General features: G+C 42.7%; 1 protein-coding gene across 2 annotated transcripts in view; it reads left to right on the top strand.

Annotated features, from left to right (window-relative positions):
• MGAT4B (alpha-1,3-mannosyl-glycoprotein 4-beta-N-acetylglucosaminyltransferase B) overlaps nucleotides 1–24816 on the top strand; it is a 470916-nt gene that overhangs the window by 298362 nt on the left and 147738 nt on the right. For both annotated transcript variants that reach the window (XM_069763603.1, XM_069763604.1), the window contains exons 6-8: nucleotides 13496–13609; nucleotides 16577–16652; nucleotides 18359–18473. In XM_069763603.1, coding sequence (XP_069619704.1) covers nucleotides 13496–13609; nucleotides 16577–16652; nucleotides 18359–18473 — 305 coding nt within the window. The remainder of the gene's footprint in view (nucleotides 1–13495; nucleotides 13610–16576; nucleotides 16653–18358; nucleotides 18474–24816) is intronic.

Consider the following 24816-nt stretch of genomic DNA (forward strand, 5'->3'; position numbering starts at 1 on the left):
TGGAATATACCAAATATAAAGTGCTAGTGCTTTTGTGCCTTGCATGTAAAAGTATATAAGGATGCACAGGGATTAGTGGCATAATGTCTACTCTTAACATAAAGCCATTATAACGGTGAGTTAAGGGTATATCCTAATTATCATACCAATTGCATCCATAAGTATATTTACAAAAAGCTCTTACCCATTATTCCCCAAAGGAGACACCACGTCAATAGCCCCAACGCGCGTTTTGCGTTGCTTCATCAGGGGGCTATAGTTATAATGGCTCTATGTTAAGAGTAAATATTATGCCACTAATCCCTGTGCATCCTTATATACTTTTACATGCAAGGCAGAAAAGCACTAGCACTTTTTATTTGGTATTTTCTGTTTGCTGCTGCTCTTCCCACCCATTTATTATGTGAGATATCTTTGTTTACCAATCCTTGCTTCAATAATGATTTTGTATTGATACATGTCCTTTTATCTCTACATAAGCCTTTGCATGTTTAATAAAGATATATATTGTTTTGAAATATATTATGGACTCCATACTCCTTGTTTATTGTTTACAACCTTTAAGTAATTGTCTGACCTGTAGAGTTGAAGAATGAATTCGCAGGACCTTGGTCCAAAGATCATGTCGGTAGTCTGTGGTTGCCAAATGAGAACCTTGTGATCCTCCTTATTCCTGCCGGCACCTCATCTGGTTAGTGGGTCTGATGCAATGTCATCTTTACAGCGTGAACACTACAACTCAGGCACTCGATAATTTCTTATTATTATTGCTGGAGAACCTTGACTTGACTCATACTCCTTCAGACACCAGATCCTAAAACTTATGCAAACTCCAGACCACACACACACACACACACACAAAAAGAATGTATCTACTGCCATATCCTCTTATCCTCTTACTTTTCACTTCCGACCATTCTGGACAGCAAGTCAGATGTAAGGGAAGCATTGGAGGATGCTATGCCCTCCGCCGGTGCACCTATGACGGCAGCTCTGTGGAATCCTGACAGCAGGATTTTGCACCGTGGTCTAGAGGACATCTAGAAAGGCAGTGCTGTATGAGGGTGACCCTGCCTATCCTGCCGGCGGGCAATTATTTCCCCAGATTACACCAACTGGTGAGGCCACCTAGTGGAGCAGTTGGTGGTTTGGGGGATTATCCAGGAGATGCAGATTCATATTAACTTTTCTATGTAAGAATGTTTCAAAAGTCTGTAAACTAAAGTGCAACTATACAAAGACTGATACACTGTGAGCAGTCATTCATTGTGCGTCTTTGCATTCTCTAAAGGAAACCTCCATGACATTGCTCCATGATCTCTCTCCCATAATACACTGACGTCTGACTTATGAACATCTACCTGCTCTTAAGACTTAGTCATGATGCGGAGCATTCTTCATTTCTCTTCACCTCCCACCTATTGATATCACATTTGCAGACTAACAACCTCTCGAATGAATCAATTATTGCTGCCATGAATCATCATGTCGGCTCTATATACCCTTTAAGCTATGGATAATTAAAAGAAGTCTGGTGGGCGGCAGGTACGGCCACAAAGCATCCTCTAAAGCACCAGACACTTGGATTTGGCAGGACAATGAAATGTGAAATCATCGATTCTTTACTATGTCCAAGGTCACCATTTTTGGTGTCACTGTCTTTTTTATGATCTTTTGTAATATACAGTTTTATGTAATGGTCAGTTTTACACTTTTGCATCACATTTACGGTACATTGTTTTAGGAAATCTAGTGTAGTGAATATAAAGTTCTGGTATCTAAATGGATGGGTAATATACTAAGGGTAGATCCTGCTCAAGCTGCCACCTCAGATTTGTGTAGGGCATTGTATTTTTTTGTATCAAGATATATCCCCATCTGTAAAATAAAAATTCTGAAAGCCATCATACGTGGAAAAAGGGCTCCCCTTCTGCCCAAGACCCTTTTTACAGAGCTGAAAAATAAAGCATGTGGTGTGACGGGCAGTTCCTGCCAACACGCCACGTAAGGGATGGTTATCAGAGGATAATGGGCTTCTTGTAATGGGTTCATTGTGTAGAGCCGGCTGCTGAAATTACCAGAAGTTATCTAAGAATGCGCTTTGTTCCCAGTGCATTGATTTCTCTTTTACTTCTGTTGTGATGGACAGGACGTCAGTCAGCCGGTGCTTTATACTGACCCCATAGGTAGCTCCAGCTATTATCCTGCACACCTAGGGGGCTTAATTGTACACACACAGGTAGATTTTGTCAATTTTGTAAACTAAGTTCGTTCTTATGATTTCACATAAATACATCTAAGTAATTACAGTACAATCCCATAAGGTGCCCCTCCATCCTACCACTAAAAAGTGGTGCCTCCTCTTCTCAGATCAGTGTTCTTTACTGTCTGCTTTCATTATGGCGGTAAGTTTTATGGGACGTTTAGCGGTACACCATTCCTGTGTTGGTGGAGAGGAAAGGCATGGGAGGTGCAGTTTAGACTTACCACTGCGCTCATCATGCCACATCTGCAGCCTCAGATATAGGAGGAAAGGAACGCCCATCGGCACAGAGGTGGCAGCTGGAGGCAAACTGAGGTAGGGTGTCTATACTGAGGAATAGGTGTAATGGATATATGGCACTTATGTGAAGACGGGGTGCTCAAGAAGGCATCCAAATCCGACAGATGAAACATAAGAATGTACTTGGTACTCCAAGGTGAGGATGACCATTCAGATTTTAAGGCACTACAAAAAAATATAATGGTGTGGCTTTTCAGTTGCTTCATCAGACATGACTGTGACAGTGCCCCACATGTAGCCCCTCTCTCTGCGCTTTACCTCCACAGTGTCCCCTGCTCTCAGTGCTTTACCTCCACAGTGCCCCCTGCTCTCGGAGCTTTACCTCCCACAGTGTCCCCTGCTCTCGGAGCTTTACCTCCCACAGTGTCCCCAGCTCTCGGAGCTTTACCTCCCACAGTGTCCCCTGCTTTCGGCGCTTTACCTCCCACAGTATCCCCAGCTCTCGGTGCTTTAACTTTCTGTGTCCCCTGCTCTCAGTGCTTTACCTCCACAGTGTCCTCTGCTCTCAATGCTTTACCTCCCACAGTGTCCCCTGCTCTTGGGGCTTTACCTCCCACAGTGTCCCCTGCTCTCAGCGCTTTACCTCCAGTGTCCCCTGCTCTCAGCGCTTTACCTCCCACAGTGTCCCCAGCTCTTGGCGCTTTTACCTCCCACAGTGTCCCCTGCTCTCGGAGCTTTACCTCCCACAGTGTCCCCTGCTCTCGGAGCTTTACCTCCCACAGTGTCCCCTGCTTTCGGCGCTTTACCTCCCACAGTATCCCCAGCTCTTGGTGCTTTAACTCTGTGTCCCCTGCTCTAAGTGCTTTTCCTCCACAGTGTCCCCTGCTCTCAGTGCTTTACCTCCACAGTGTCCCCTGCACTCAATCCTTTACCTCCCACAGTGTCCCTTGCTCTCGGCGCTTTACCTCCCACAGTGTCCCTTGCTTTGGCGCTTTACCTCCCACAGTGTCCCCAGCTCTCGGTGCTTTTACCTCCAACAGTGTCCCTTGCTTTGGCGCTTTACTTCCCACAGTGTCCCCAGCTCTCGGTGCTTTTACCTCCCACAGTGTCCCCTGCTCTCGGAGCTTTACCTCCCACAGTGTCCCCTGCTTTCAGCGCTTTACCTTCCACAGTATCCCCAGCTCTCGGTGCTTTAACTCTGTGTCCCCTGCTCTCAGTGCTTTACCTCCCACAGTGTCCCTTGCTTTGGCGTTTTACCTCCCACAGTGTTTCCTGCTCTCGGAGCTTTACCTCCCACAGTGTCCCCTGCTTTCGGCGCTTTACCTCCCACAGTATCCCCAGCTCTCGGTGCTTTAACTCTGTGTCCCCTGCTCTCAGTGCTTTTCCTCCACAGTGTCCCCTGCTCTGTGCTTTACCTCCCGCAGTGTCCCCTGCTCTCGGAGCTTTACCTCCCACAGTGTCCCCTGCTCTCAGTGCTTTACCTCCACAGTGTCCCCTGCTCTCAATGCTTTACCTCCCACAGTGCCCCTTGCTCTCGGTGCTTTTACCTCCCACAGTGTCCCCTGCTTTCAGCGCTTTACCTTCCACAGTATCCCCAGCTCTCGGTGCTTTAACTCTGTGTCCCCTGCTCTCAGTGCTTTACCTCCACAGTGTCCCCTGCACTCAATGCTTTACCTCCCACAGTGTCCCTTGCTCTCGGCGCTTTACCTCCCACAGTGTCCCCTGCACTCAATGCTTTACCTCCCACAGTGTCCCTTGCTTTGGCGCTTTACCTCCCACAGTGTCCCCTGCTCTTGGAGCTTTACCTCCCACAGTGTCCCCTGCTCTCGGAGCTTTACCTCCCACAGTGTCCCCTGCTCTCAGTGCTTTACCTCCACAGTGTCCCCTGCTCTCAATGCTTTACCTCCCACAGTGCCCCTTGCTCTCGGCGCTTTACCTCCCACATTGTCCCCTGCTCTCATCGCTTTACCTCCCACAGTGTCCCCTGCTCTCAGCGCTTTACCTCCCACAGTGTCCCCTGCTCTCAGCGCTTTACCTCCCACAGTGTCCCCTGCTCTCAGCGCTTTACCTCCCACAGTGTCCCCTGCTCTCAGCGCTTTACCTCCCACAGTGTCCCTTTTTACCGTATAGCAATCCATGTCTGATAAAGGTCCAGATATAGTGACTGAAACATCACACCATGATATCTACTATATAAAGCTGAATGTGTGTGTGTGTGTGTATGTGTGTATGTCCAGGATTGGCATCTGCACCGTCGCAGCTACAGCCACAAAATTTTGCACAGTCACACGTCTGGACCCCGAGAGCGTCATAGGCTATATTGTGAGGCGAAATTTTAACCCTGCGCGCTCCAATTCACCAAACAATTTTGCCCCTATCTACATAATGGGGAAAAAAGTGAAAGGAAAAGTGTTGGAAGCGTCGCAGCAACAGAAACAAAATTTTGCACAGTCACACGTCTGGACCCTGAGAGGGTCATAGGCTACGTTGTGAGGTGAAATATTAACCCCGCGCTTTCCAATTCACCAAACAATTTTGCCCCTATCTACATAATGGGAAAAAATGAAAGGAAACGTGTAGGAGGCAAATTGACAGCTGCCAGATGTGAACAAGGGGGACTTAAAGAATGAGAGCGATGGCGCCAAAGAGTATATACCGTACAGTTGCTAAGGTGGGGCCCCGACATGAGATACTCACCACACACGGGGATATGAACACACACAAAATGCGCCACACACTACCACGTGCTTGAACACATATTACCCTCAGCACACATTTCACCACAAATACACCAACCTCGCCACATAAAAGTCAAAACACAAAAGTCGCCGCTCAAAACTCGCCACGCGCAGAACTCGCCACATGCAAAAACTAGGCTCTTGCAAAACTCGCCACAAGTGCAAAATTCTCCTCATGAAAAACTCGCCACACGCAAAACTTGCACACGCGGAAAAATTGCCACATGCACAAAAGTTGCAACACATGCAAAAGTTGCCTCACACAAAACTTGCACATACTCAAAAGGCACCACACATAATACTCGCAACGCGCAAAACTCGCCATGCGCAAAACTTGCTGCACACAACTTGCTACACTAACCTGTCACATGTAACTCGACACACAAAAAGTTGCTACACGCATGTTGCTACACAAAACTCATCTCACAAAAGTCGCTACATGCATGTCGCCACACGCAACTCAACACACACAACTTGACAAACGAAACTCGCCCTAAAACACACACAAGTCTGGTATTATCCTTCAAAAATAAAAATCTGATTAATAAGCAGACAAACTACAACAATTGCACCATATAGGAAATACGGCAGCTGTCAGTCACATGACCTGTCTATTATGTGTATGTGTGAGCTAATATATACTGCCAGGGGGAGGGCTTCCTGTTGGCTGGGGATTTATCAGGCTGCCAATTTAGCTTACAAATACTGAGGTAAAAATACTGAGCAAATAACGTGTGAACGAGGTCTAATACAGGAGGAGATGACACACAGGTATATATTATATACAGGGGAGATGACACACAGATATATACTATATACAGGAGAGATGACACACAGGTATATACTATATAGAGGAGGAGATGACATATAGGTACATATATATATACAGGAGGAGATGACATACAGGTATATACTATATACAGGAGGAGATGACATACAGGTATATGCTATATATAGAAGATGACATGCAGGTATATACTATATGCAAGAGGAGATGACACACAGGTATATACTATATACAGGAGGAGATGACATACAGGTATATGCTATATATAGAAGATGACATGCAGGTATATACTATATGCAGGAGGAGATGACACTCAGATATATACTATATACAGGGGAGATGACACACAGGTATATACTATATACAGGAGGAGATGACATACAGGTATATACTATATATAGGGGAGATGACACACAGCAGGTATATACTATATACAGGGGAGATGACATACAGGTATATACTATATACAGGAGATGACATACAGATGTATACTATATATAAGGGAGATGACAAACATGTATATACTGAGGTGATGAGGTGAAAATGAGAGGTGTGAGGTGAAAATGAAAAGGTGTGAGTGCAAAATGAGAGAAGTGAGGAAAAATAGTGGAGTGATCAGAAAATGACAGATGTGAGGTTGAAATGACAAGTGTTAGGGGGGAATGAGAGGAGTGAGGGAGAAAATGAGAGGTGTGAAGGAGAAAATGAGAGATGTGAGGGGGAAAATGAAAGATGTGATTGGGAAAATGAGAGGCATGATGGGAAAATAAGAGAAGTGAGGTGCTATAACTAACCACAGATATTTACTATGCCCAGGCAACGCCGGGCTCTTCAGCTAGTTTTTTTCATATAATTTTTAATCGCTTTAAAGTAAAATCTGAATTCTTATCCTCTCCTTAGAGTGCCAACTACCTTTTTATTTTTTACTAGATGGTGGCCCAATTCTAACGCATCGGGTATTCCAGAATATGCATGTCCACGCAGTATATTGCCCAGCCACGCAGTATATTGCCCAGCAACGTAGTGTATTGCCCAGCCACGTAGTGTATTGCCCAGCCACGTAGTGTATTGCCCAGCCATGTAGTGTATTGCCCAAGCACAACACAAAAAGGAAAGACAGCATCATAAAAAATGGGATCACCACAAAAATATCAAACAGATATACAACAATTTTTATTTAGACCACACCACATAGTAACTGTATTAAAAACAATTAAAAACTCCCACAAACAATGGGAGATAAGGGTCCATACAATACAGAATATAATACCAAAAAAAGCATTGAAGAGTCTAATCATGAATAATGCCGGTACTGTTGTCCAGATAAACAGTGGGAAAAGATAGTAAAAAAAGCCCTATGTGCATGCTGTGTCGCTTATAGACTAACTAGTAACCACATAGCCCCTCAAATAGGTTTCTAAGACACACTACTCAACCTAAAAAGTGGTATACCATGCAGGCTTAAGAGGGTTTACAAAGTGTCCAGAGGGACCCAACTGAAAGCGGTTGCAAAATAGAAACAAAACCGCCCAGAACCCACTACCAGGCAACCCCCTTCCCACAACAAAAAGACTGGAACCGGCTAGCCCACTGTTATCTGGACAACAGTACCGGAATTATTCATGATTAGACTCTTCAATGCTTTTTTGGTATTATATTCTGTATTGTATGGACCCTTATCTCCCATTGTTTGTGGGAGTTTTTAATTGTTTTTAATACAGTTACTATGTGGTGTGGTCTAAATAAAGATTGTTGTATATCTGTTTGATATTTTTGTGGTGATCCCATTTTTTATGATGCTGTCTTTCCTTTTTGTGTTGTGCTTGGGTACATTTACATGCATCAGGTGATCCCTTTTAGAAATTGTGTTAGATGGTGCCCGCTCAAACTTTTTGCTGTCTCGTAGTGTATTGCCCAGCCACGTAGTGTATTGCCCAGCCACGTAGTATATTGCCCAGCGACGTAGTATATTGCCCAGCTACGTAGTATATTGCCTAGTGACGTAGTATATTGCGCAGCCACGTAGTATATTGGCCAGTGACGTAGTATACAGCACAGAGCCACGTAGTATATTGCCCAGTTACGTAGTATATTGCACAGCGACATAGTATACAGCACAGAGCCACGTAGTATATTGCACAGCGACGTAGTATACAGCACAGAGCCATGTAGTATATTGCCCAGTGACGCAGTATACAGCAGAGCCACGTAGTATATTGCACAGCGAAGTAGTATACAGCACAGAGCCATGTAGTATATTGCCCAGTGACGCAGTATACAGCAGAGCCACGTAGTATATTGCACAGCGAAGTAGTATACAGCACAGAGCCACGTAGTATATTGCCCAGTTACGTAGTAAATTGCACAGCGACATAGTATACAGCACAGAGCCACGTAGTATATTGCACAGTGACGTAGTATACAGCACAGAGCCACGTAGTATATTGCACAGCGACATAGTATACAGCACAGAGCCACGTAGTATATTGCACAGTGACGTAGTATACAGCACAGAGCCATGTAGTATATTGCCCAGTGACGCAGTATACAGCAGAGCCACGTAGTATATTGCACAGCGAAGTAGTATACAGCACAGAGCCACGTAGTATATTGCCTAGTTACGTAGTAAATTGCACAGCGACATAGTATACAGCACAGAGCCACGTAGTATATTGCACAGTGACGTAGTATACAGCACAGAGCCACGTAGTATATTGCACAGCGACATAGTATACAGCACAGAGCCACGTAGTATATTGCACAGTGACGTAGTATACAGCACAGAGCCATGTAGTATATTGGCCAGTCACGTAGTATATTGCACAGCGAAGTAGTACACAGCACAGAGCCACGTAGTATATTGGCCAGTCACGTAGTAGATTGCCCAGCTACGTAGTATATTGCCCAGCCAGGTTTGTCACAATTTAAAAAATAAAAAATAAACATATACTCACCTTTCCGAGGGCCCCTTGTAGTCCACGGCAGCTTCTGGGGGTTGGTATGAGCGCAGGACCTGTGATGACGTCACGGTCACATGACCGTGACGTCATGGCAGGTCTTTCTAGCGCAGGGCCTGTGATGACGTCGCGGTCACAAGACCGTGACATCATGGCAGGTCCTTCTCCCATACCATCTTTGCCAACGGAACCTGCAATGGAAGATGGCGGCCGGCGCGAGCGATTACGGAGGGTGAGTATAGCAGGTTTGGTTTTTTTAATTATTTTTAACATCACATTTTTTATAATTGATGCCACATAGGCAGCGTCAATAGTAAAAAGTTGGGGACACACAGGGTTAATAGCGGCGGTAACTGAGTGCGTTACCTGTGGCATAACGCGGTCCGTTACCGCCGGCATTAACCTTGTGTTAGCGGTGACCGGAGGGGAATATGCGGGCGACAGGCACTGACTGCGGGGAGTAAGGAGCGGCCATTTTCTTCCAGACTGTGCCCGTCGCTGATTGGTCGCGGCAGCCATGACAGGCAGCTGGCGAGACCAATCAGCGAATGAATAACCGTGACGGACAGACAGAAGGACAGACGGAAGTGACCCTTAGACAATTATATAGTAGATACTGAGAAATAGTCACTTTTTAGTCACAGGGTGAAGGTTCGCTTTAAGTAATAAAAATGTATATTCTAGCGTCAAATATATCCTTCTGTCAGAATGATATGACATAGTATAAATGTATTTTGACGTTATTCTGCGTCATAATATGCCAGCCTTATTGCTGATACATGTTGCACATAAAAAGTATTCATGCGCATCGTATCGTGAAATAACATTGAGTCACAGTGGATCACAACAGAATACAGAACTATTCCACTCCCACAAGTTAGTATATTGTGCCAAATAGGGCCTTGATTAGATTGGAGAGATTGGATAGGTCGCTATGATGTGTGAACATGTGGACACTGGACACTACAGTCTTTACCCATTATTCATTGCAGAACTGTTGAAATATCATGGGAACTGTGAGGGATCTACTTCATTGGTTATTGCGCACTCCAAAATGTAAGGGAACAGCTGGACAGCCGTATAAATCAGACCACAATGCTTGGACTGGCCACGGCTCTTCTGACCCCAGCATGACAGCTATATAGAAATTAGTGATGAGCAAGTGTGCTCGTTACTCGAGTTTTCCGAGCATGCTTGGGTGTTCAACTAGTATTTTGGGCATGCTCGTAGATTGTTTGTGTCCCCGCAGCTGCATGATTTCCGGCTGCTAGAAAGCCTAAATACATGTGGGGATTCCCTAAGAAACAGACAATCCCTACATGTGCTCAGACTGTCAAGCAGCCGCAAATCATGCAGCTGCGGGGACTCAAACATAATCTAAGAGCACACCCAAGATACTCGGAGAACACCCAAGCATGCTCAGAAAACCAGAGTAACGAACACACTCCCTTCTCCGTGGTGTAACTAATTTGTCACGTGCCCGCTCTCAACACTTGACTTGGGGTTGTGCCTGCAAGGGTTAATCTATCTCCCCACTCTCAGTCCAGCATTCAACCTCTGTCCTATGCTGTAATGGGAGCATAAATCACACACCGACCCAGGCCACACACCCGCTCATACACGCTGCCACCACTCATCGAACACACAGGCGATGAGTCCCCGAAATAATGCTAATAATGTCTTCCACTCATAAGGCTCACACACCTTAGGCTATGGATTATTTTAGAACATTCAAGGTTCAACTTGTTAAAGTTTTATACTTGGGGTAGGATGAATGTAGATTGGATCATACCAGCTCGGCCGCCCCCATTATGTGAACGTGTTTTTTAGGTATCAGGCCTACTTTATAGCTTTGGTCTGGAGGTCAGGTTTCTAGACCAGCCCCTCAGGTTAATATCATAATTGCTTGTTTTTTGATTGGACCACGGCCGCGTCCCCCCAATGAATATATTATTTTTTCTTGAGGTCCTTTGTGTGAAAGTTCTTACAGAGATCCTATCAGGCCGTAATTAACATCTCTCTTCCAAGAGCTAGGAGGTGTCAAATGTTACCTTTCTTCTTGTATTCTAGCAGGACCCCTTGGTGAGATTGGAGACAGAATTCTACTTGTCCCAGGAAAATACATATTAACACCTGGGTGCGAACCTGCAGCCTTCAGGACAGATGTTACATTATTGCCAGTGACACAATAAATGTATACATAGACCACTGCACACACATGTGCTCAGGCTGTCAAGCAGCCGCAAATCATGCAGCTGCGGAGACTCAAACATAACCTACAAGCACTTATAACAAAGTTTATGGATTTTATAATCTACGAGCACACCCAAGAAACTCGAACACCCGAGCATGCTCAGAAAACCCAAGTAACGAGCACACTCGCTCATCACTAATAGAAATACATGAAGATCTAACGGTTGGGATAGCTGCTCGGAAGTCTATGCATTTCAGTCCCATCTTTGTCCAATTTATACGGCCATCTGATTGCAGTGTTATATTTCAGCTGTTCATGTGTATTTTTCTTATATTTTTAGGGTAGTCTTGTTGTTAAAGAATAAAGTTTGTAGAGTGATGCATCGTTTGTTGTTGGAAACAATTCAGTATAATTTGTATTTTCTGCATTGATATCCCCACTTTGAGTTTGTGGGTGGACCTATTTGTGATTGTCAGCTGTCTCTACATGCACAGTCATACAGTGAAGACTGTCAGTCACTGAATAATGACACGTATGCATACATGGGATGTCAGTGAGTATAATTTGGATTGTGCTGAATCTTTCCCCACAAGCGACACCTCCTTCTGCCTTATTGCACATAGAGTCCGATCTGTGGACAGCACAGTATAGAGGATGGAAAGCGGAGCAGAGTGATATATCTTTTGTTTGTACAAGATTCAATATAATCTGAATTTTATTCATTGGAATCCCTGGTGTTTGCACACACGAGTCCAGTGGGCATGCACACATACTAAGAAAGACTGTCAATCACTAAATAGCAACGCCCACAAGACTTATTATATGCATAAAAACACCAGGAATTTCAATTGATCAAACCCAAGGTTTACTGAAACTTTTCCCACAAAAATGTATGTCCTCTACACAAACCAGTGACCTAGACAATAATAATGCCCCTCTGAGCCCTGTACAGTAATATTATTATCCTTTTGTGCCCCACACAATAGCAGTGCCCCTTTGTGCTCATACACAGTAGTAATGTTCCCTCTGTACTCCCTCATAGTTTTTTTTTATTTTGCCTCTGCAATGTGGAGATTGCTCAAGTACCAGAGGGACATCACGGGGCTCATGTACTACTACTTTCTGATGCTGACCAATCATAAGCAGGAGGAAAAACACTGGGGAAAAGAACGCGCCCTGGACAATAGCTTAGGACAGGCTCAGTGTGAGACATGTGTTGATAAAGTGTCTTCTCTCCTCACTGCAGTGTGATGATACAGTATGTGCTGGAGCACAGCAGACCTGAGTGTGATTATCAGCCCTCATCATCATCAGCTCTCATAGCTGGCGATTAGTGTTGGGGTGGGACAGTGTTGCAGAGTAAAGTCTCCTAACAAACACTTTTAATAGCTCTCCTCATAGTGCTGCCATACAAGGGGAAAAAGAACAAGCGCCCGCTATAGCTTAGAACAGGCTCTATGTGAGACATAATGACACATTCTGCTCTCCTTATTGCAGACTAATTACATGTGCCAGAGCACAGCAGACCTGAGTGATTATGTGTTTTCATCTCCAGCAGTTGGTGTGGGAGGAGGGGCAGTACAGCAGAGTTGGCAGAACCACACCTTCTTTTGCAATGATAATGTGTACTTGGTCGTGCCAATGAAGCTAATTTGAGAGGGGAGCTACTAGAAGTGTTTCTAATGATACTCCACTCCTGCAGCACTGCCCCCCCCCCCACACTGACTGCCAGAGATGAAAGCTATTAGTTAATCACACTCGGGTCTGCTGTATTCCAGCACTTCATCACACTGCAGTCAGAAGAGCAGATTATCAACACATCTCGCATTGAGCCTGCAATCAGCTATTATGGGGACCTCTTGTTTCCCAAGTGTGTGGCTGCCTGCTTATGATTGGTCACCATTAGAAAGAAGTACATGCCCCCAGTGAAATCTATCTGGTAACGCCCACTTTGACGTTTGTAAAAACAAATAACTGTTTGGGTGCCAAATACTGTCATCACTAATATCTCCACTACAGAAAGGTCAAATAAAGAAAAGTGTAATTCTGCTCTGCAGCGCCTCTTACATTGTGTGTCAGTTCAACATGAAAAACTAGGTAAAAAATCCTTTTTAAATTCAATTATTTTTTTATATGGGGGACTATTTTTTTTGTGCAAAATTATTCTATTCAGCAATGGTGCATGCTGGGTAGGACATATGTAAATGTGTTGTGTGTATGTCTATGCTCTCATGAATGCTCAGCACACAGTATAACAGCGGATTACAGGCCTGGATTTGCACCATGTTTACGTATTGACTTTTTCTTGTTTTTTAGGTTCCCAAATGAAATCCAGTCAGGGCTTCTAGAAGTTATATCTCCTTCACCTCACTTTTACCCAGATTTCTCACGGCTAAGAGAATCTTTTGGAGACCCCAGAGAGCGTGTGAGGTAACCGAAAAATCCTCTACATGTTATTTTCTTCCTAACTGACTGCTGCCAGGAGTGAACGTGAAGCTAATCTATCCCGCTGGCACAGCAGGCACAGTGGAAGGAAAGATAATGATAATTTTGGCTTTTCTAACGTGAAGCATATTAAGTAACCCTGACCTCTACTTCAGCTCCTGAGTGCGGCACAAGTCACAAAAACAGTTTTTGTGTCGCATGAAGATTACAAATGATTGTGTCCTTCTAGTGCTTGGCTCGCCATCACAAAATGCAATGTCCCGGCTCAGTGACTCTAGCAGAGGTTACTAATGGACATTTGTCATAAGACGTGAAGACCACCGCCCGCTCGTATAGTCGCTTTTTGTAAATGTTGCACTTTACCTTTAATTAGGGGTCTTGTAGAGTAACATTAATGCCAGTATATAATACATAGTAATAGTAAGTATGTCACAGTATATAAGTCTACAATACTAATAGTGTCACAGTTTATACTGTACTGTGATATGAATAGCCCAGTGTAGAATACTATAATTTTATAATAGTTTATGATGCACCATATAATACTAAGGATTAATGGCGCACTATATAATACTACACTGTAATACTAGTAGTTTGTGACACAGTATATAATACTATACTGTCATACTAGTAGTTTGTGACACAGTATATAATACTATACTGTCATACTAGTAGTTTGTGACGCAGTATATAATACTATACTGTCATACTAGTAGTTTGTGACGCAGTATATAATACTATACTGTCATACTAGTAGTTTGTGACGCAGTATATAATACTATACTGTCATACTAGTAGTTTGTGACGCAGTATATAATACTATACTGCCATACTAGTAGTTTGTGACGCAGTATATAATACTATACTGTCATACTAGTAGTTTGTGACGCAGTATATAATACTATACTGTCATACTAGTAGTTTGTGACGCAGTATATAATACTATACTGTCATACTAGTAGTTTGTGACGCAGTATATAATACTATACTGCCATACTAGTAGTTTGTGACGCAGTATATAATACTATACTGCCATACTAGTAGTTTGTGACGCAGTATATAATACTATACTGCCATACTAGTAGTTTGTGACGCAGTATATAATACTATACTGCCATACTAGTAGTTTGTGACGCAGTATATAATACTATACTGTCATACTAGTAGTTTGTGACGCAGTATATAATACTATACTGTCATACTAGTAGTTTGTGACGCAGTATATAATACTATACTGTCATACTAGTAGTTTGTGACGCAGTATATAATACTATACTGTCATACTAGTAGTTTGTGACGCAGTATATAATACTATACTGCCATACTAGTAGTTTGTGACGCAGTATATAATACTATACTGCCATACTAGTAGTTTGTGACGCAGTATATAATACTATACTGCCATACTAGTAGTTTGTGACGCAGTATATAATACTATACTGCCATACTAGTAGTTTGTGACGCAGTATATAATACTATACTGCCATACTAGTAGTTTGTGACGCAGTATATAATACTATACTGCCATACTAGTAGTTTGTGACGCAGTATATAATACTATACTGTCATACTAGTAGTTTGTGACGCAGTATATAATACTATACTGCCATACTAGTAGTTTGTGACGCAGTATATAATACTATACTGCCATACTAGTAGTTTGTGACGCAGTATATAATACTATACTGTCATACTAGTAGTTTGTGACGCAGTATATAATACTATACTGCCATACTAGTAGTTTGTGACGCAGTATATAATACTATACTGTCATACTAGTAGTTTGTGACGCAGTATATAATACTATACTGTCATACTAGTAGTTTGTGACACAGTATATAATCCTATACTGTCATATTATATATAATCCGAAAAAAAGGAGTCACGAAACTGCCACTTCCAATATATAAAAGTAACAACATTTATTGGTAACCATTAAAATGCTCAATAAACATACAAAAATATGTCGCTGATAGGGTAATATTGTGAATCATGGATATAGGTAACAATGCCAACAGGCACATCTAAAGTCTACGACTAGAGGTCACAAGTTCACTAAGAGCGCGTATATAGTAGATAGTAATACATGACTAGTCCAGCTAAGGACCCGTAAATAAATGCAAGTCTAAATCAACATATAGGACTAGGCCTCACCCATGTCAGTCGAGTTGTGCAAGTGGTAGCGCCAGCCCCTACGCGCGTTTCGCGTAGGCTTCTTCGGGGGGCGAAGAAGCACCAGCACTATAGGTGCCGGAACTCCCTTTCCACTCACTTCCCAACATACATTTGGTCATGATATTGTCCAGTTAAGAAAGCGAGCGTCTGCTACTCCTGTATGCGGATTGGAGCACAGCTGAGCAGGAGTAGAGCAATAAAGAACCTGCCACGCACTACCTGTAATGAGCGTCAATACCAGATGTGGCGCTGTTTTTGAAACGAACCCGCCATGGTTTTTTTTTTTCATTGTTATCTACTGTGCAATAAATTAGTTCTAAAAGTGCAATCTGGGGGATATATATTTTTCTAACCTTCTGTTTTTTATTGTCCTCTACTTTTCATTAAGGTCTTGGCAATTCTCCCTGCGGCCACCATAATAAGATGCGTGGTGGGTGTTTTTTTTTGGCTTTTTTTTTTTTTGTTTTTTTTTAAATCCTGTTTTCCAGTTTAGCACAGCCTCAGTGATTTTCCCTGCTTTTCTGGTGCCCACATTATTGCTACAAGCTGCAGACATTTGCGGGTCCTGCCAGCGCTGCAGGAGTCGTTCCCAACCTGCGATGCTCTGATTAATTAGAAGTAAATAACATAATCGTTAGATTCTCGTTCCAGACACTAAATATAGAAGCCGTAATAGTCAGCAGCCTCGGAAAGATCCATCAAAGTAATTATCTTACACCGCTCATCCTACCCGACTTCCCACACCAACATTAATGTAAATCATTGTTTGTTTTGCAGGTGGAGGACGAAACAAAATCTGGATTACTGTTTCTTAATGATGTATGCTCAGTCAAAGGGCACCTACTATGTGCAGGTACGTGTACACACTGAGAAAATCCCAGATCAGCGGAAGAAACTGCAAGCAAAGGATTTCACTATCTTCTCTTACACCCCTTGGCTATAATGAACAGTGACAGTCCAGTGTGTCCTTTGGAGATTTTAAAAGCAAGTCCGCACTAAATGACTGTTCAGACCAAGCACAAGCGCTCCGTGCACCATTGCTCCCCTCTTCCTTCATTACTGGAGCCATAGACAGAGATAGATGGAAACCAATAGGTGAGAAGGTGCACTGAACTGCTAAGCAGTGCCAGTGGTGGACTGCGTGACTGACTGACTGTGCTTGGTTTGAACCATCATTTTGTGCCGAAGATTCCCTTTAAAAGGGTTATTCGACCTTAGGTAAAAGTCTGCAGTCACCCTATGTGCGTACACTGTGAGGATCCTCCAGCGCCAGGAGTGTACGGTGCTGTGATCCGATCCCAAGTACGCGCTTTGTGTACTTCCAGCCACATTCCGACTAGTTGTGTCCGGCCTCTCTCAATACACATGCATTGAGCAAGGCTAGACACGTCTAGTCAGCATGTGGCCGGAAATATGCACCAGTGAAACCTCAAAGCATGCAGTGCGCGCTCGGTGAGGATTCACAAGTCTGCAGTCACATATAGGAACTGCAGCCTTGTACGCTAAGGCTGGACAACCCCTGTAAGCATAGATATTATTTCATCCAAACCAGAGTAAAAGCATAGTCCTCCTGCTCTCTTCCCCTATAAAATGTTCAAACTGCTTTTGGTGCACATACCAGTCTAATATGTTCAGGAATTATCCTCAATATCATACTCTGTAATCTGCCATCAGCTTTTTTGTGTGTGGGTACTTCCTTTTTCTTTGTATTCTGCCAGCACTATAGGTGCTGTAATATTTTTTTGCCTCACCATGCTTTGCTCCTGTCGTTTTATAGTAGCTTGCCTGACCCAAACTGAAAGTCCACCCATGTTATGCCTTTATGCAGTTTTACAAACAGGAGAGAGACAAATGCCCCCTTCCTTGAATTGACAGATGAAAGGCACTTACTTAGTGACTGGCACTTTGGAGTGGTCTTTTGGGCTGAAATTTTAAATAAAGTACTGTGCAATTTTGCTCTACATGGCATTGGCCGTTAGCTGTGTTCTCACCTGTGCTGGGATATTACATCCATCGGCATTTCTGTAACTTTTGGCACCAGGTTTTGGCGCCTAATCTGAGAGCAGCAAAACATAAAGCCAGAGAACCTGATTCCTGTGACTTACTAGACCGCTTGCTCTAGTTTTGATAAAAAATCATAGTTTGATCAGCAGGAGATTATCACTAGAGGACTAGTAAACCTGCTCCATATTTATGAGATCTGTGTAAGCCGCCTCCACTACTGATTGGCAGCTTTCTGGCTATGCACAGTGTACACAGAAAGCTGCCATTCAGTGTTGTGAGTGGTTATACAGAGCTCCGCATTTAGAGAACTAGTAGATTTGCGGCAGAGGAAAAAATGATTTGAGCAAAATGACGGCAAGTAGCCCAGTAAGTGACACATCGCTGGAATCAGGGTCTCTGCTACCTTATCTGAGAGCAGCATAATCTAGGGGCAAACACCTTGTGGCAGATTTGTTTTTGTAATAAATGACTTCCACTGGTTTATAATGGTTGGCGGTGTAAGAACTGAGGATGATTATTGCTGATCGGTGCACTTTATTTTCCCTTCCTTGGCAGCTGGAGGACGATATTGTGGCCAAACCCAACTATCTGAGCACAATGAAGAACTTTGCCCTCCAGCAGCCCTCCGAGGAGTGGATGATTCTTGAATTCTCCCAACTTGGCTTCATCGGTAATCTTCCTGGAGTTTATTCTTCCAGTTTAGCTTTGTTGACTCTCCTATTTGATACAAATGATTGAAGTTTGTCCGACTTTACATAATATTGTGCATTCTCCAATATTTTGGCATGCACCATGGTTAAGTTTTGTGTTTTGATGTAGGAAGCCATAGCAGCTTAACTATTCCATATCTCAGGCCTCAGTATACAGAGCCGTCTGCTAAGTGATCCAGCGATTGCTCAGACAAGATCTATCCCACAGCATCCGCTGCATTCACAATGTCTTATCAAGTGTAGAACATCAAATGCGCCAAGATAATGTGGATTAATGAAGCAAGTGGCCATGAAATCAGACAGGATTCCATCCTAATTAGCAGATTGTTCCATGTTTAAGCCATTCTATTAATTTCATTCTTTTCTTTGGTGGGTAGATCCCGCTCCAAAATTGGAATTCCCCACTCCGACTACACTTTGACTCAGGTGGATAGTCACAATGGCAAAAGAATCTGATGCCTCCATCATAGGGAAACAAAAACATCAGTTTTATTAATGCTTCTTGAAAGGGAATCCGTCATCATGTTTTAGCTCCCCCGTCTGAGAGAAGCATGGTGTAGGGGCAGAGAGTCCTGATTTCAGCAGTGTGACACTTACTGGGCTATGTGTTGGAGTTCTGATAAAATCACAGAACTGCGGTTTAGCAGTTCTTAAATGCTGAGCCTTATAAAAGCCCGCCAACACCACTGATTGACAATTTTCTGCCTATGAACAGTGTACACAGAAAGCTGCTAATCAGGGGTGGGGTTATGCAGAGCTCAGCATTTGAGAACTGTTAGTGATTTTAACAAGCAGCTCAGAAAGTGACATCACTGGAATCAGGGTCTCTGTCTGTACATTATGCTGCTCTCAGATTAGGTGGCAAAAACCTGATGACACATTCCCTTTAACAGGAATCCTCAGTGTATCACAACTGACTGCTGAAAATATTGATAAATGTTTTGAGTATTATCCATCATAGGAAGTGGTTGTAGAGCATGCCTGTTAATGATGGCCATTAATTCTCATTCTTATTCACCTCCTCATATCATTAAAACTATTCCGGTATGTTTAAATATAATTAACAAAAAACCTCTGAAAACCTTGGTTCACAATTGAGAATAAAATATTGTACATCATTTGCGGGTAGAATCCAAAAACCTGTTCAATAATGCATGAGTTCTATCCATTAATTTAGGTTTAGGTCTGAAAAATAAGCACATTATTTACTGCTGTGTCCTCAAATGTCCGATCCTTGAAAACATACAATTATTTAACTCGTAGAGTAAACCACATAATCAAAACAAAAGGTAAAGGCCACTATGGCTATTTTTTGGTCCCAAAAAATGCAATAAAAATTAGTTATATGTACACCAAAATAGGGTCCTGTCAATGGGAAATAAAAAAATAGCAACTCAAACCAATTTTTACGGTAATTTTTTTTTACATGCTACTAAAATAGTAGCTACTAAAAATACTTATACAAGCTTATGACCTTTATCATAGTGACCAGGCAAATCATTTCAACAGGTAATTTTTGCCACGCAAAAAAATACCTTAAGGGCAAAACCGCAGAAAAACAATTCCAGAATTAAGTTTTTGTTTTTCTATCATTACTTGGATTTTTTCCCCCTTTTTTCAGTATATTTTTTGGTAAAATGAATTTTCATACAACCTGTCCAGCAAAACAACTAGCCGTCATATATATGCTATAGCAATATAAAAATTAAAAAAAAGTTAAAGGAGTTGTCTGGTCTGAAACCACAAGTCTGCAGTGACTCTAACTACAATGTCACGAGAAACTACAAGGAGACACCAAACAAGGCTTCATATAAAACATTGACAGACTGTATCAAAGATATTCTCAGGACCCCGGTCCAGTGTCCACTGGAACAGGATCCTGCTAATTAAAATTTAGAATACAAATTACTGCTAGAATTTTGAGGGGGAAAAATATCTTGTTCCTTTTTAAGGTTAAAATTTGCCTGGGCTTCAAGTGGTTAACTAGAGACCAAATTGTATTTAAGTCTTGATTTTAAAACTAAAAGTGCCGAGTTACTAGAGCATCTCTGCTATTTGCTGCATATAGGATATCTGCAGTCTTTCAGTTCTGTTCTCCCCGCTTCTCCCAATAAAGTTGGCCATGAGATGAAAGCTGTAGGTGTTTGTTATGACACACAGCTCTGCTGAACTTTACACAGTTATTACATGTCTCGCAGAAGAAAGCCTGTTCTCACGTTTTGTGTTTTTTTTTTTTTTTTTTCCCCCTGTATGGTGCCTCCTGCTTTTGATTGGTCAGCATCATGTATGGGAAAAAGTGCACGCCCCCAAAGAAGAATCCCTCCTAATGCCTTCTTGGTGTTACTATAAAAAGTTGATGCTATAATTTATGTTATGTTTGCATAAGGTTCAAGAAATTAAAAATAAAAACTCACGTTTCTCATACTAAACCTGGAGACAGGTCCTTGTTATGAATTTACCCAAAGAGGTAGCGATGCCTTCTGTACCCAGTAGGCTGCTGGTCCTTTATATGCTTATGTATGCATTTAATCTTGTATAAAAGCCACAGACTGAAGTCCTGTTTATCTGTGTGGCATGATGTGTATGGCACAAACCCGTGCCTGTCTGCTCAGTCGTGCATTGCCAGTAAATATAACTTTACATTAATGGACCCAGCTAAACTTCAGGAGCGATCTTTGTGATTTTCTGAGGCTCTTCGTCTTGTTGAGTGTTTCCGCCCCTCCTTCGTGTAACCAGGAATGCAGCAATATCCCATTGTTGTGGAAAATAACAATCAGCCCTCGGAGCTGAGCAACTCAATCACTTTACTGGATAAAACTAGATATAAATGCAAATTGGTGCATCTGATGCTTCCCTCGTATTGAGCAGGTGGAGTGCTTTCTGCAGGCATTTGTGCAATCTGTAACATTTTAAGAAGAAGGAAAGTAGGAAATAAAATACTGTTACATATTAAAAAGTAAAAAAAAAAAAGTTTTGAGATGTTAGTTGATTTCAAGAAACTTAAAGAACCTTAAATCACCAGTTCCCACAACTCCGTAGTGTTAGCCATGACAAGAAGACTGCTCTGTGGGATAAGCTGGTGTGGGGGATGGGGCTTTAGGCTTCTGTTCACATTAGCGTTTTGCGTGTTTGCGTCGGGCGACGCAGCGGCGACGCATGCATCATGCGCCCCTATATTTAACATGGGGGACGCATGGACATGCGTTGTGCTGCGTTGTGCGACGCATGCGTTTTTTTTGCCGCAAGCGTCGGGCGCAGAAAACGCAACAAGTTGCATTTTTCTTGCGTCCAAATTTCGGCAAAAAAGGACGCATGCGTCGCAAAACGCAGCGTTTTTGCGTGCGTTTTGGTGCGTTTTTATTTGCGTTGTGTTGCGTCGCCGACGCAGCAGCGCACAACGCAAATGTGAACGTAGCCTTAGAAAGTGAAATAAAAAACTCTCTAAAGCGATTTCTCACAACTCCGTCATACACAGAGACGCTCAGATCAGCGGAACTTTCCTGTTTTCTTGTCTTGCTGGCAGTAGCGCATCTCCAGTGTGGCAGAGCTTCCAGCAGTACTGCATATAAAGTCCTCATGTTCTGGTATACGGCATCTGCGGGGACAGCACACATGGTCCATGGTCGTCCTGCCTGTTATTTTCATAAAGATAACTTTATGACCAATGAGAAACTTGCAAATGTCTTGAATGACTATCAGGCTAAATTCTTCAGAATGTGGGACCCCTGGATACCGAATGATCATTTTTTGTCTTTAGGTTACTACCACAACACGTGACCTGTATCAACTCCTTGTCCCTTCATTATCATTTTTGAGTGTCTCTTCCTTCACATAATACACTTATTTCAGCCCCCATCACATCACTTTCTCTTTTTTGTCCCCACAATTATATTGTTGTACAGATGTTACATGCCATTGCTTTCTTTTGTGTTCGGAAAAATATAATTTGCATAAAGTGCTTAAATGAGTTATTCAGGACTATTTCTGCTGATTGACGGCCTCCTCTCTACTGAATAACTGCAGGAAGCCGGCAGTCAACCAGCATGAAGTCACCGTCACGCCCCTTCGACAGAGCAGCTCGGAAGAGGAAGAGCTGCTCTGTTGACGTGAAGCAGCTGAATTGCAGGCAGGAGCTGTCTGTGATCACTGTGGGCAGGCTCCGGGCCGAACAGGCAGGTAGTTAGCCCCTACTTGTCTATCAGTTCTTAGCCCTATGAGAAAAAAAATAGTCCTGTACTTTCTTATGGGCCTAAGAACATACAGGCAGGTAGTTGCTAACTACCTGCCTGTTCACCCCGGCACTAATCTCTGCGAGTTCAGAGACTGCTCCTGCCAGCGATTCTGTGAATTCTGCTGATGTCGCAGGTTCCGGGCTGCTCTGTCCACGTGGCGGAATTTGCAGAGTAATTTGTATAGAAAGTACAGGACTATTTTTTTCTTATAGGGCTAAGAACTGATAGGCAAGTAGTTCCTAACTACCTGCCTGTACGGTCTTAGCCCGTAAGAAAAAAATAAAATACAATAGGCCTTTGATTAGAATACCAAATTTTATACTTACTTATATTAATAGAATACAATAAAATACTTGAAAGATAAAATAGACATGTTATTTGTCAAAGCTCCAACCACCAATATCAGATCAAAAGTCACACCTCTCACCTCGGTCGGACGCCTCTCACATAGCCAAAGCAGATCTCCACTTTGCACTGACGAAACAGTGTCTGCAAATTGAGATTCTGGTTTGGCTATTATCCTAAGTCATGTGACAGGGCTCGTAAAAGGGTCGATATTGACTGTTAGGATTGCTACTTCCAATATATGGCACTAGAGTTCTAGTTCTCTTTCTCTCTAAAGAGACAATTTGCATAATTAGCATATTTCCCAGAGGAGCATTGCGGCTTTAAGTCTCCTCATGGAAAAGTGAGAGGTGCTGGCTAATCCCTTTAACATTATTGTAATATTTTGTGCAAATATGACCTGATTTTAGTAGATCTCATCTCATGTCCAACATAACTAGTCCCTTTGCCACGTGATATGAACTTTTATACTAATGGGTGTTGAATGTGCCCTCTTGTTATCAAGAGTTTGGATATTTACTGTGCCTGGCATCTAGCTGAAAAGGACATTCCAGTTGGGGATGTCCCTGGATGTTCACATCTCGTTAAGCGTTTTTTTCCTTTCATTTGCACCACATGTTCTCCGTGGAATATCATATCTATCGGTTGAAAAGCAATTAATGCTGCATTTTCTCATGTGTTGAATTGAATTTGACGTTTCTTTACAAAATAATCTGTTGTCAGAAAAATGGCACATCAATTTTTGCCATGAATGTCTATCGCGGATCCGCATGAGGATTACCCCACTACATTTAAAGGGGCTAATCCTGAGCCTTTTTTGTAGAAAATCTGCGGATTTCACTCAGAAAAGACAAGGCTTAGGCCCATTAAATCACAGTTAGTTTAATCCTCCTGTCGATCTGCTGTCCACCCAAGTTATACATCCATAGTAGAAAGTCAAAGTACTGACCTCCATTTTTTTTCCCCCCTGGAAATGCGACATGTAAATAAGCGCAAAGCATAAGGCCGCTTTCACACTTAAAGGGGTATTCCCATCTTTAAGATCCTATCCGAATTTATGGTAGGTGTAATAATAATAATAATATTAGAAAATACCTCCAATTAGAAATGTAGTATAGTTTTTCTGATTCAGTCTCTTTCCTCGTTTGCAGGACCTTAGATATCCATGGCTACAACACTAGCAACTAGCTAACTGTTACAACACTGTTGTCAGGTGTCCTGGGACCAGGGGCTCCTTTCCTGTCCCTAACGCTAGGGGGCGCCCTTGCTCAGCTTGTTCCCTGCATTATGTCTGATGGTGAAGACGCAGGGGCCACGTATTTTGCCTTAGCTCCTGAATTCGCCCTCAGTCAGTACCCTTCCCCCCACCCAGGGAAGAGGTGAGTAGTAGTGTACTGTAATACACCAACCAGACTAGCAAGGTAATACGAAAAGAAATAAAGGAAAATACCAATCATTTAAATATACTCACACAAAGAGGTATAGACCAGGGAGTTTAGGATGGAATTAATTCCCTTTCTTCTCCTACATTGGTTTATCACACACTCAAAACCTAGCAATATCCACAGATAAATCCACCAAATGCCTTCTCCGATAGCAACCAACAATAACCTACAGCCATGCAGCGTAAGCTAGCTCTGACAATGTGTGTTAGCCAGGGCCCCGATTATATAGGAGATGGGAGTGACTAACAGTGAACAGCTGAGAGCCTTAAGGCAGGAAAGAG

The sequence above is a fragment of the Ranitomeya imitator genome, chromosome 4, assembly GCF_032444005.1.
Source record: "Ranitomeya imitator isolate aRanImi1 chromosome 4, aRanImi1.pri, whole genome shotgun sequence".
In the NCBI taxonomy this organism is placed as follows: Eukaryota; Metazoa; Chordata; class Amphibia; order Anura; family Dendrobatidae; genus Ranitomeya; species Ranitomeya imitator.